Raw genomic sequence first — 14,167 nt, 5'->3', positions numbered from 1 at the left:
AATCAAAAGATTTATACTGGGCAAACTTAAAGTAGAAGATTCTGTATTCCAGCTTGTTGGAGTAAAAAACTGCAATATTCTGTGTGTGAGCTTCTGCGTGCATTTTCTTGGGTGAAATAGCAAGTTGTCATCAAGCGATCCATCATGCCTAAAAAGTTTAGGAACCACTGAGCTTTTAAATCAGGCCCATGTGTTGTTTAAATACACATTAAACATCAAGCAGTATCAAAGGGTATATACAGTGAAAGTTAAGTCTCTCTCCCAACCTTAATCCTTATCCAGAGCCAATCCTGTTATCAATTTTTATATCCTTCCAAAGATAGCTTAAGTGTGTGTTTGTAAGTATATATAGTAATATTATACCATCCCTCCATTTTTTCATAAATAAAAATACATGATACACACTATATTGCAGCTAGCTTTTTTCACTTGGCAATTTATCTTAGAGATCTATCCATGTCAACACATAGGTAGATTATTTGGGTAATAAACATACCAAAACTTAACGCATCCCTACGATAGATACTTAGGTTATTACCAATGTCTTGTTATAATATTTACAAAAAATGATGAAAATAAACATCCTTGAAGATTCCTCTTTAGGCAAGAAATCTAGCGCAGAATTGCTGAATCAAAAGTATAAAGATTGGGCCGGCCCAGTGGCTCAGGCGGTTGGAGCTCCATGCTCCTAACTCCGAAGGCTGCCGGTTCGATCCCCACATGGGCCAGTGGGCTCTCAACCACAAGGTTGTCGGTTCAACTCCTCGAGTCCCGCAAGGGATGGTGGGCAGCGCCCCCTGCAACTAAGATGGAACGTGGCACCTTGAGCTGAGCTGCCGCTGAGCTCCTGGATGGCTCAGTTGATTGAAGCGCGACCTTTCAACCACAAGGTTGCTGGTTCCAAGGGATGGTGGGCTGCGCCCCCTGCAACTAGCAAGGGCAAATGGACCTGGAGCTGAGCTGCGCCCTCCACAACTAAGACTGAAAGGACAGCAACTTGAAGCTGAATGGCACCCTCCACAACTAAGATTGAAAAGACAACAACTTGACTTGGAAAAAAGTCCTGGAAGTATACACTGTTCCCCCAATAAAGTCCTGTTCCCCTTCCCCCCCCCCAAAAAAAAAAGTATAAAGATTGCTGAACTGCCCTCCAAAGGTTGCCCATTTTATACTCTCAACCATACTCAATAAAAGATTTTCAGATTTTTCCCTCTTTTGTTAATCCGACAGGCGAAAAATGGTAACTCCTAGCTTTAATTTGTGTGGCCTGTTATGAATGAAAGAACCTCTGATTTCAGATGAGTTACACTTAATGAGGATTTATTTAGTCATGGAAATAAAAGGCATCTTCAAAACTGGAACAATCACGGAATTCAACAGAGGACCAACTACTCACAGAAACCCAGCTCACCCACAGGTGCAACTCACCATCGAGCAGCCAGTGCTGATCACGCCTGTTCTCCAGCTCCGACATCATTAGGCGTGTGATCACATGATCTGGAACCAAAAGACCTTTCTCTATGTACTGCTTTGCCATATCACCAACTTCTATTAAAAAGACAGGAAAAAGAGATACTCAAAAAAGCTTCAAAAAAGTAAAAAAGCTTACAAACTCTTTCCTAACAGTTTAGCGTTCTGCCCCCTTCCTCCCTGTTGGTAATGGGAGGTAAAGTTATAGGTAGATGTTTTCAAAGTAACGCTTTAAATGTTGGCTTCACTAATGGTGGCACTGTCTCACATTTGTCTCCCAAAGAATTTTTAAAAAGCAGCCCTTGAAAATATAGAGACAGAAATAAAAATCAAATATAAATTAGGCAAAGAGAAAATAACAGTAGGAAACAAAGTGTGAGTCTAGTGGGCGGGTGGTACAAAAAGGCAGAGAAAGAAGTCCCAGAGGCGAGCTAAATGGGATACTGAGCCTTCCAACAGTTTATGATAAACAAGGAAATGCGGTCAACTACCGTGTTTCCCCCAAAATAAGACCTAGCCGGACCATCAGCTCTAATGCGTCTTTTGGAGCAAAAATTAATATAAGACCTGGTATTATATTGTATTATATTATATTATATTATACCCAGTCTTATATTAATATGAGACCAGGTCTTACATTAATTTTTGCTCCAAAAGACGCATTAGAGCTGATGGTCCGGCTAGGTCTTATTTTTGGGGAAACACGGTATATGGTTCATGATACACAGAAAACTAAAGGCAGCTGAGAAGCACAATCATTACTTAGAGACCAAAGGAAAACATTTCCACTGGTCTTCTTGAAAGAATGCTGGGTAATACAAGACCACAGATTTTCTTTGTTTCCGTGCACCTTAATATAAGCACCACATATTTGTAAAAGCAACTCGGTGTCATCAGTGGAAAGCTAAGCTCATAAAAGGATGAGAATTTTTAAGAAGTTATTTTCAGAGGGAAAAAATGCTTCTATCTTAATTTAAAATAACCAATGCGTATTTGTGGAAGTTGTGAGTTGGATTCAACAGAACCAATTATCAGTTTAAAGCGGTTAAATACCTAGGAACTGAATTTTTTTGAATCCTCTTGTTGTCCAGGGAACTGATCATGAACCTGTTAAGAACCACATTCTCAACAGGCCCGTGAAGTTCTTATAGAAACATCCATCAGAATTAAGTGACTGAGGAAAAAAGCGCAAGAATCATCCTGCCTTCCTTTTGAAGTTAAGGCAGAGCCCCTTTCTTCCCCAGACTGAGTCTCCACTCCTGACTCCAACTTCAGCACTGAAGTGTGGGCTGTGCAGAGCTAGCTCCACACCACTCCACCAGCACTGCTGGACAAGGAGCTCCGCGTTCGGCCCAGAGACACACAGTCTGTAACATGCTGCAGCCGCAGAACACTAGAGACAAGCACATGCCTGAATGTGGCTGAACGTGACTGAACAAAACACACTCATTCAACAAGTATTCACTGATGGCATACTATGTGACAGGTAATAGTCTACAAATACAGCAGTGCCGAAAAGTTGCAGCTTCCTGATAGTCAAGCAGTATTCCTTTCCTTCAGAGAAATAATAACAATCATTAACTGAGTACACACTGCGTCCCAAGCACTGTGCTTTAGGCACTTTGTGTTATTTCATTTAATCCTCACCTTCCGATAGGAGTTAACACCCATTTTTTCCCTAATGACAGCTTTACTGAGATACAACACATGCCGTAACATTCAGTGGTTTTTAATTCATTCTCTACGTTGTGCAAACATCACCACTACCTAATTTCAAAACATTTGTATCACCCCAGAAAGAAACCCTGTGCCCACGAGCAGTCACTCCGGATTTCCTATTCCCTCTAGCCTCTGGCAACAACAACCTACTTTGTGTCTTTATAGACTTGCCTGTTCTGCACATCTCATGTGAACGGAATCATACAACATGGGGTCTTTTGTGTCTGGTTTCTTTTACTTAGCAGAATGATTTCAAGGTTCATTCATGTTGTACTATATACCAATACTTCACTCATTTTCATGGCTGACTATCATTGTTCCACTGGATGGAGATACCGTATTTTGTATATACATACATCAGTGAACAGGCATTGGGTTGTTTCCACTTTGGGGCTATTACAAACAATGGCGCAATGAACATTCATGTGCAAGTTTTTGTATGAACATATGCTTTCGGGTCTCTTGAGTAATACCTGGATGGTATGTAAGTTTTGTATCTGAAAAATCGCTGGCAGATCAGGTAGTATGCGTGGAGTAACGGACAAGCATTGGTGCTGTCCTGCTCGGCCACGGTCAGGCTAACCAGCCCCAGAGACCCGTTCTTAGTCCCACCCACAAAAGAGGAGGACATGTGGAAAGGAGAAGACTCAGAGGACATAAGAATTCATTCATAACCTAATACTTGACACATGAAAAAGGTATTATTTTATTCAGTCCCCAGGGCAGAGAATTAGGACTAGTAGCGAGAATTAGAGATGGATAGAAAAAGTTGCCTCAGGAAATGTTTGAATGGCAACTCAAAGACTGCCTAGGAAAGGACTGCAGAGGGATTCTGACAACTGGGCTAGGGCCTGGGCTACGTGAATGTTTCGGGTCCCTGCAGATGGCGGGGATTTATGGTACAGGGGTACATATGGATTCAGTAATTTAATGAAGAACAATATCCAAAATGATGCCCCTCAGCCCTGTGAATACCTGCTAAACAGCTCCGTATGTACCTCCCACTGACACCTCAAACTTATGTCCAAAATCACACTTCCCCTCCCACTCTGTTCTTGTCCTGTCTCAATCAATGGCATTGCTCTTGTTGTGTTGATTTTTTTTTCACTTCTCCCATTCTTTATACCTGATTGAACATTAAGTTCTTGAAATTCTACTTCCATGGTGTCCCAAGACAACGGATTAAAACGTAATAGTGCAACAGTAACTGCTGTGAACAAACAAGAGCAAATTGTGAGGATGGTTGCGGAAGAAGCAATGCCATTGTGAGGTGAGAAGAGCACAACGTTGGTCTTGGACCCCCTGGGTAGTTAACATCAGTGCCTGGCTCATCAGAAACCAAAGTCAAAGTGAGGAAGCAGTGAGTTAAGCTCCAAGCCTAATTTACAAATCTTTACATAGTGAAGAGGCTAAAGAATCAACAGACGGATAAAGGATCCCACAGCTAAGACCAAAGTGGTCCTTTACCCACATCAATCCTTGACCTGCTACAAAATCAAAAGATTGTTTTTGGGATCTTCTGCACATCAGTCAACCAAAATAATCACAATACCTAAAAAGTCGATTCTCAATTCTTAGCTTACTTCATCTCTCCATGGCACTTGAGGTGGCTCCTTTGCATAAATACAACAGGTAGAATGAGCCTTTTAAAATGTAAGCTAACTGTAAACCTCCAATGGCTTCCCATCTCACTCAGTATAAACCCAAGTCCTCACCTTGGTCTACAAGATGTGGACAGGCCCTGTTCTCTAATTCCATCTCCCACTTCTCTCTTCATTTCCCACTCTATTCCAGCCACTAGCCTCCTTGTAGTTTCCTGAAGATCGCAAACATATGCCCACTTCAGGGACTTTTCACTTGTTGTCCACTCTGCCAGGAATATTCTTTCTCCCAGAGTTTCACAGGGATCAAGCCCTCATTTCATTCAGGTCTCTGATTAAGTAGCACCTCCAATAGGCCTCCCCCAATCTAAACAGCAGACACACACACACACACACACACACACACACACCCATCACCCACTAGTCTCTTATCCTTCTCTAGACCTTACATGTTATATATTGATGCACTTGTGAATTTACTTTCTGCCTCTCCTAACTAGATTATTAATTCATTGAGAAAAAGTGAAGTATTTTGTTCAGTGCCATAGCCTCAGTGCTTAGAATATAGCCGGCATGTATTAGATGCTCCATAAAAATTTGGTGCATGAATGAATGAATAAATAAAACACCCTGAAGATGACAGAAAAAAATTTTTCTCTGATAAAAATCCATTTGATCATCCTGCACAGCTGTTACAGAACCATGATCCCAAGATGAAACGTGGCCCTACATGCCAGATGCCAGTTTTTTCAAGGGAAGTAGGAGGCGAAGAATGATCAGTAATCGCTGAGTTGGCCATGTTAGGCTTCACAGCTGAGTCTCATTTTCTCAGCATTTCAAACCATGAATAGAGATGAACCAGGTCACGGGAGGGGAAACGAAGAGAAGGAAACACCACGGGCCAATGGTTCAGAGGCACGGGGCTGCGCGGCATAACCGGAGGAACTGCAAGTAATGACATCTGGAGAAAAGCACACCATGAGAGAGAGAGCTAGATAAGGAGGAGGAGAAGTATGAACTTTTACGGATTTTTTTAAAAAAGGTAGTTTCAGAAATGCCATTCTCACAGCCAAGACCAGCTACTTAATTTGCAGGGCCCATGCAAAATGAAAATATGGAGCCTCCTTGTTCAAAAATTACAAATGGCATGGTGGAAGCAAAGGAGGCTGTGAGAGTATTCAGCACATAAGGTGAAGGCCTGCACTAAAGCAGAAGCAATGTTAGAAAACCTTCTGCCCCTGAGCTAACCCAATGTAGACTGCACATCTCCAAGTTTAAGATAACTCTGTGGGAGACATCCACAATCATCTTAATTCAACTAATAGTTAAGAGAAAGATCTATGCGCAACATACTTTTCCAACTATTCCTGGCAGCTTGGCTCTTCTCTGGAGCAGGACAGACAGCATGTCCTCAATCTCATACAAAACCAAACTCCTGCCACAGCTCTCAGTTCCCACCATGAAAACCTGGAAAAGTCAACAGTCACAGCAAAATAGATTGTCATTATTTAACAATGTATCTGCATCTGAATGAAGACCTCACTACAACAGCAAACAGAAATAAAATATTGGTCAGAAGATAGAGGCCCGTTCCAAAAAAACAAGACCTTCATCTGCCCCTGTCAGTTTGCTCGGAAGAGAAAGCGGCGTCATGAAATGCTACTGCTAGCATGTTGGGATAAAACACATACTTGCTCCAATTTCTCAAGAAGAATTCCAAAGAAACGCTACAGACACACATATACCTTGTTTTTTTGGTCTCATTACCTATAAATCCCTTTGAGGGCAAACTGGATCCAGAAGACAAGAGTTGGACAACTGTCCACAAAACAGCAAATTCCCCAAGATGCCAGGCTAAATCACCAGAAACAGGTAACTACTCAATGTCGTTTTCATTGTGCGTGCAAGAAAATGCTCAGAACGAAATACCCCTGTAAACGAGCTTGATTCCATCCTAAGGCTGCCTACAATTAGGGGAAACCATTGCCACTCCCAGTATCTTCCCTTTTCCAGAAGGTCACTGAAAATGTTCCCCCCCACCCCCAAACGCACACACACAAACACAAAGACACACACCGACACACACAGACAGACAGACACACACACACACACACACACACACAACCACCTCGTACAAAGCATGGTCAAAATGAACCATAGCTTTGTGATTCTTCAAACTACAAGTTCTTGATCCTTCACACGTAAGAATATTTTGGCACTGAAGTAGTTACTTGAAAAAAATTAATAAAATAAAGAAAAACTTCATTCTATAAACTGTTTATACTTGATATCGCTCTGATGAATCCCTTCTAGTTAAAGAAAATAAGCTTTAAAAAAATATTGGTTCAGAAATAGGTACCAAAGACCTTTAGAGGGAGAAGTTATGGAAGAAACTCCTACATTTAAGGCACTTTGCTCAAATGACTCATTTCAGATGTCCAGTATCCACCCTTCAATCAGTCTTACTCAAAGCCAGTGTTTCTTTTCCTTCACACCAAGCAGACATGGTTTGCTTGACACTCCATGACACTTGCTCTTGGTAATTATGAAGAAAATTCTGAATCTAGTGTAATGGTCAAGAGCATATACTTTAGAGCCTTACTTCCTGGGTTCAAATCCTGACACCGCCACTTAAAGGCTTTTAGGACTTTGGTCACATTGTGTGGTTTTGCCTCAGTTCTTCATCTACAAAATGGGAATGATACAACCTAGGGTTATTTTGAAAGTTGTATGTGATTAATACATGTAAAGGACTTAGAATAATGGCTCTGCAAATTTCGCTCAAGGACATGAATATAGTATTTGCTGCTCTATGCCTGATGTTGTTCTAAGCAGTTGATAAAGATGAACCCACTTAATCCTCATAAACACCTATGAGGTCAGTGCTATTATTTTCCCCATTTCATAAGGAAGTCAACTGAAACACAGAGAAGTTAAGTAACTTGCCCAAAGTAACTCAGCTAGTAAGTGGTGGAGCTGGGACTCAAACTCGAGCAGACTGGCACCACAGTACCAGAGTTCATTTTTGTAACCACGCACTACGGTAGATGATACTGTCTCACAGTGTTTGTGAGCATTTCCTTGAACAGAAGCACTTCGAACGTTAGCACACATGTGCAATATTGTGATTTAAAAGAACTATATACTTGGTCCAAAGTGGAGCTCACAGCTCCCAAAACCCTGGGAATTTCCTAAGTGATAAGAGCAATGAGAGGATCTTTTGTTATAATACTTGGTCTTTTGTCCTCAGTTCCTGAAAATGTTCCAGAGCCCTGAAGGTAGAATGGGTGTCTTGTTCTTCGTCATAAGCTCCTTTCCACAACTGGGTTGATAGTAATGAGGTGACTTTTGGGAAGCACGTAAGGGTGGGCACCGGTTGCCAAGGGAACGAACTATAAATAGAGGGGTGCACTTTCACTCCTGCCCCGATTTCCTGAAGGAGGGGCTGGAAGGTGACTCAGTCACAAATGGCCAATGATTTAATCAGTCATGCCTATGCAATGAAAAGCCCCCATAAAAACCCCAAAGGAGAGGGTTCTGAGAGCTTGCAGGCTGGGGAACCAGACACTTCAACGTGCTAGACCCCAAACTCCACAAGGACACCAGCTCCTTTGTTGGGGACCTCACTCTCTGTATCTCATCATCTGGCTGTTGATTCATATCCTTTAATATCCATTGTAATAAACTGGTAACCTAGTGAGTAAATGGGTTTCCTGAATTCTGTGAGCTGCTCTAGTAAATCAATTGAAGCCAAGGAGGGAGTTGTGGAAACCTCCGACCTATAGTGAGATAGCAGAATGTTGCTTAATTCGATAACTTGTTTTTTATGTTGCTTGTTCGGTAACTATAGTCAGTAGGTCAGAAGCACCGGTGACAACTTGGGCTGACAGCTGGCATCTGAAGTGGAAGGCCGTCTTGTGGGATCTGAGCCCTTTCCCTGTGGGATCTGACCCCATCTCCAGATACAATTCAGATAGTGTCTGAATTGAGCTCAATTGTGAGACACCCCGCTGGTACTGGAGAACTGCTTGGTGGTGGTATGCAAACTCCTCCCCCCACATGCCAGAGCTGGAAATTGGGTGCAGAACCTTTTAACATTCTTCCGGAATGGCAAAGCCCGTGTACAGGGACAAGAACATGGTAAGAATTGAGTTTCTTTGTGAACTCTTGCAAGCTCTGCCTACCTGGTGACAGTATGCCCTGTGGGGACATACCTGGTCCTGGTCTGTATATCCACTTGGCTTCCATTAGGCGCTATATCTTCAACGAACTAAACAGAAAAACTACAGCAAGTGTTTCTGAGCAGCTGCTTCCTCCCAAACTCTAAGAATGCTGCAACCCGTACCTCCTAACTCGTCGGCCACGTCCTCTGCCTGAGGCCCTCTCTCTCCTCTGACCTATTCTCCACACCGCTCCCAGAGGCACTTCCCCCACACGTTGGCATACATCACTTCCTCCTCCAATACCAACAGTGCATACCCAGTCCTCCAGGGTGACATGGAAACTCCTTTGGATGGCATTTAGGGTCACTCTGATCTGGCCCAGAACTACTCGAACCTTACCTCCCACTGGTCCTTTACTGCCCACCTCTGACCCCTTCGCTATGCCCGGCACAAGTTGAGTGAGACTGTGGTCCCTTCCCTCAGGCAGTGTACGGACTCATGGAGGAAAAGCGGGTCAGGAGAGAGACAGTGCTCTTACACAGACATGCCCAGGGCACGGACACAGAGGTGGACACCTCAAAGCGACCTCAGACCCAACGAAAGCTTTCAGCCTTGGAGCTGGCCCTTGCAAACGTGAGCTGGAAGAACCACCCTTCTAGTTCCATGTATAACAGCCACCTCACAGCCACGCATTTTCTGCTACCTTCAGAGGAAAAATCCTCTTTTCTGTATACACCAGCACCTGGGCTGAAGCTAATTCATACAGTACCTCTGTGTAGGTTAGAAAAAAGATGTCCCCTTTGGAAGACGCCTATTCCTCTAGGCGGAGTCAGCTGTATGCCAGGGAACAGCTTGGTGGACAGAACCAAGGGTGGAGTGCAGCCCCACACACACTCGGCCAAGTGTCCTGTCCCCCTCCCTCAGCCCGTGCAGGTCAGTCTGTACAACCATATGTGATGGCACCTCCTACCTACAGCTCACTCTTCACTGTCGAATGGGGGTTGTTTGCATATCCTCCACACCAAATTACAATCCCCTTGGAGCCAGATCAGTAAGAGCCACTCTACTCGAGATACTATCTACTAAAGAAGCATGAGATACACTCTACTAAAGACGCTATCATATCTTTAGACGCTCCACCTTCGTGTCCCCAAAGTCCTTTAAATTATTAGATGAACCTTCTTCTCACTGCACCTCTGTCATATCTTGTGTCTGTTGTATTGCTCAACAGTCCTGATAACCAGTTATGACTGTAAGGCAATTAAAACTTAGAAAGACATTCTCGATCACACTGTAAGGATTATGAGCAGCAATGCTTCCTTTCTTTAAATGTTATTATACTGTCTAATTCTTTGGCAAGCCTGGAATAACTGAGTAAAACAAGTTATCGAATTAAGCAACATTCTGCTATCTGATTAGTCTACACAAATGGACATTTTGTACTTTTTGTCAATGGTTCTCACAATTATTGCTTCAGTCCATTCAAGCTGGTGCAGAAAGATTATTACCACAGGTTGCATGCAGATCTCAAGCCTCTGAACAAGATGTGATCTGTTCCTACAAGTGGATGCTGGCTGCTCCTCAAGCTATCTGACATTCTTACACACCCGCAAAATATGGATGAGTCAACTCTTAAAAGATTTCTGAGACTAAGATTCCAAAATATTCTCTAATAGAAGCAGCAGAAAGTTTGGCAGGAAGGAAACAACTTATTTTCAAACTAACATGTAGGTACGTAGAAGTCACCCCAAGTGAGAGGTTATACTAGACTAAACCACCAAAATTCTGCCTCCTCTCTTGGAACTGTCTCTTCTGGGTGTCTGTGTGACACAGATAATCTTTACCCTAAAGGTTTCCTGAAAAATCACAAGACATTAGGGATTATAAACTATTTCTGAAGAAGGTAAGAAAGATAGCTTTATAACTTATTTAATATAAAATAATACAAAACTTTGAAACTATCAAGTAAGACATTAATCCGATTTGTTCCTTTGGCTCCCTGTGGCATCAAGTCACTGACAGGTCTCTCCTGAGGCACAGTGACTTCACACAGAGTACACCCATCTTACAAATCTTTTTCTTTTGCCATTCATCTTAGGGTACAATGTTTAGCTCGTCATAGGGACAATTATTATTGGTGTTTGAACCAAAGGAAATTGTAACTAAAATGATTTGAATCTGTGATCTGTATAATTGATCATTCCCTAGGTCAAAAGAAAGTTAATAGGAAAAATTTTTTTTTCTTTTAACCTAGACTGGAACCCAAATTTATGTAAAGTACAAATGTGTGTCTCTTTACCACTAATTGTGATGTTGAAAATGAAAGAATTTGTAGTACGATTTCTTTTCTTATTGAGATATAATTGTCAGATAACATTAAATTAGTTGCAGGCATACAACATGATTTGGCATTTGTGTACACTGTGAAATGTTCACCACAGTACGTCTAGTTCACATCTGTCTCCATACACAGTTACAAATTCTTTTTTCTGGTGATAAGAACTTTTAAGGTCTACTCTTTTAGGAACTTTCAAATTTGCAACACAGTATTATTAACTACAGTCACATTACTGTACATGATAGCCCCATGACTTATTTATTTTATAACTGGAAATTTGTATCTTTTAAACCCCTTCATCCATTTTGCCCACCCCACCCCCACCCCCAACCTCTGGCAACCACCAATCTGTTCTCTGTATCTATGACATTTGGTTTCTTGTTTTTGTTTTAGATGCCACATCTAAATGAGATCATACAGTTGATTTACTCTTAATATCTGCATTTTTATCAAAGGAAAATACCCTTTTAAAAACACTGGAATGGTTTCATAATGAGGCAGAGTCTATACGATACAAGGAATCCCCACCAGGCTGAGAATCTGGAGTCTGGGCTCTTCGTTCTGCTTCCAAGTGACTGTCCACAGGACTGAACACATCAATGTACTTCAGTGCGGTCTCAAGTTTCCTCATCTGCATGAGAGAGTTGGGCCATTCTATCTCTTGTCATCTCAGACCGTGGGATTTCAATTCCCTGTATCTGGCTTTGTGGCCATGTGTGACGGGGAGAGGACTGGCTTTCCTAGTATGCCTCAATCCACCAGTGTTTCCACCACTGAGATTCCACTTCTGCAGTGAGGTGAAGGACCTCAGAGATGAAGGAGAGTCTCCCTCCTTTCATGGGCAGCCAAGTCACGGATCATTATACCTACTCTAGATGTGAGGAGTGGAGTCCAGACCAAAACTCAAGCCCGAACTGCCTGTTAGTGTCCCATCATACTTTCCCTGGAAGATTTCCTGGGACGAAGAGTCAATGCTTTTGTTAGGCCTCTTTGCTCTTTTCTCTCTAGCCAGACTGGATGTTTACATTCACTTAGTCTAATTTTGTAACTCTGGGTCCAGAAATGTGTTGGCAGTGGGTCTGTTTCTACAATAGCCAAGATAAAAATATTCACGGATAAAAGCCAAGACTTTGGGTAGGGGAGGGGCTAGCATCACTGATACAAGAAAGTGATCCAATATCGAAGCACAAGGGCGATCCAGCAGATTCTTTATCCCACCAGCAGATCAATTCTTATTGGACCCTCCATCCTGATTCCAAGGATGAGATAGTACAGTAACCTCATTTTAAGACTTTAAATAAATCACAAAACAAAAAGATGCTGGGGTTTCATAAGCCAAAAAATCTTGGATGTCCTATGTCAGGAGTATTTTCTTGGCCCAGAATAGGAATACATGCACTTATAAACACACCAGGAGCATCTGGCGTAGTACCATGTGCTGCCTTATGTAAGCAGCAGAGGAGAAAAAGCAGATTGAGATGGAGGGAACAGAAGTTGGGCAAGGGAACAAGTGGGGAATGGCAAGTAATCTGAAAGTTTTGCCAGAATCATAGATGAGTGTCAGACCCAGAGTGTTTAACCACCTCCTCAAGCGCGCGTTCTGTAAGTCTGCTCTGGTATCTACCACGCCAGGCACATTCAGCCCCGAGGGGTAGGATTACACTTCAAATCTCTTAAGCTCTCTAGATTTTCTCTGCCTCCCCTGTAACCTGATCACAACCCAATGACTAGCGCCATTCAGAGGCAAAGGAGGAATTTCACTTGTCAAGCAACATAAAAAGGAATTCCTTCCCATTGCAGAAGGCCCGGGATATGGCTCTAGCTGTGCCAGGCACCTTTTCAGCTGCCTCTCTGTGCAGAATCTTGGCTGTCGATCAGCACGAGGGAAGCTGCTGTTTCCTCCAGTGCCATCTGCTCACACAGGATGGACTGCTACTGGTGAGCAGAGAGATTCTTCTCCCTCCCACCCTCCCAGCTCTCTGGCAGTGCTCTGGTGGAGAACTACGGGAAGGACACCAAAGATGTGCTGTGCTCACCAGCTGCTGAGAGCTGGTAGCAGACAGTCCTGCGAACAAAGGGAAAGAGAAGGAGAGACACAGCTGATGCTAACACTTTTTTCTGATAGGGCTGCCAGTGGGGTCCTGAGGTCCACTGAGTAGGCAGACATGCAACACAATCATCCTTTAACACCCAGCAAGAACAACAATAATACCAGAAGACAGCCACTATGGAAAACGGCATAAACTTTCCTCACAAAAGTGAAAATGGGGGGGGGGGGGCCGGCCCAGTGGCTCAGGCGGTTGGAGCTCCATGCTCCTAATTCCGAAGGCTGCCGGTTCGCTGCGCCCTCCACAACTAAGATTGAAAGGACAACAACTTGCCTTGAAAAGTCCTGGAAGTACACACTGTTCCCCAATAAAGTCCTGTTCCCCTTTCCCAATAAAATCTTAAAAAAAAAAAAATAAGGAAAAATGGAACTACCATATATGATCCAGCAATTCCACTTCTGGGTATTTGTCCAAAGAAAATGAAAACACTAACTCAAAAAGATAATATGGACCCCCATGTTCATAGCAGCATTATTTACAATAGCCAAGATACGGAAACAACCTAAGTGTCCATGGATGAATAGGTAAAGAAAATATGGGACATACAAAATGGAATAATTTTCAACCATAAAAAAGAATGAAATCTTGCCACTTGTGACTACAGTGATGAACCTTGAGGGCATCGTGCTAAGTGAAATAAGTCAGACAAAAAAAAATACCATCATATGATCTCACTTACATGTGGAATCTAAAAAAAAAAAACCACTAAGCTCATAGATACAGAGAAAAGACTGGTGATTGCCAGAGGCAAGGGGGCAAAATGCATAA

The 14,167-nt window shown here is 42.7% G+C and overlaps 1 protein-coding gene across 6 annotated transcripts in view; it reads right to left on the bottom strand.

The window, feature by feature from the left end:
* AK4 (adenylate kinase 4) overlaps nt 1-14,167 on the bottom strand; it is a 72,880-nt gene that overhangs the window by 29,594 nt on the left and 29,119 nt on the right. For 5 of the 6 annotated variants that reach the window (XM_033114627.1, XM_033114628.1, XM_033114629.1 and 2 more), the window contains one exon: nt 1,429-1,548. In XM_033114627.1, the coding sequence (XP_032970518.1) occupies nt 1,429-1,548 (120 nt within the window). Of the gene's footprint in view, nt 1-1,428; nt 1,549-6,143; nt 6,164-14,167 lie in introns of those variants that run through there. The other variant, XM_033114631.1, reaches the window with a different exon arrangement.

The sequence above is a fragment of the Rhinolophus ferrumequinum genome, chromosome 9 (genome assembly GCF_004115265.2).
Source record: "Rhinolophus ferrumequinum isolate MPI-CBG mRhiFer1 chromosome 9, mRhiFer1_v1.p, whole genome shotgun sequence".
Classification (NCBI taxonomy): domain Eukaryota; kingdom Metazoa; phylum Chordata; class Mammalia; order Chiroptera; family Rhinolophidae; genus Rhinolophus; species Rhinolophus ferrumequinum.
Note: the sequence above shows the minus strand (reverse complement) of the source record. Positions and strands in the feature narration are given on the sequence as shown.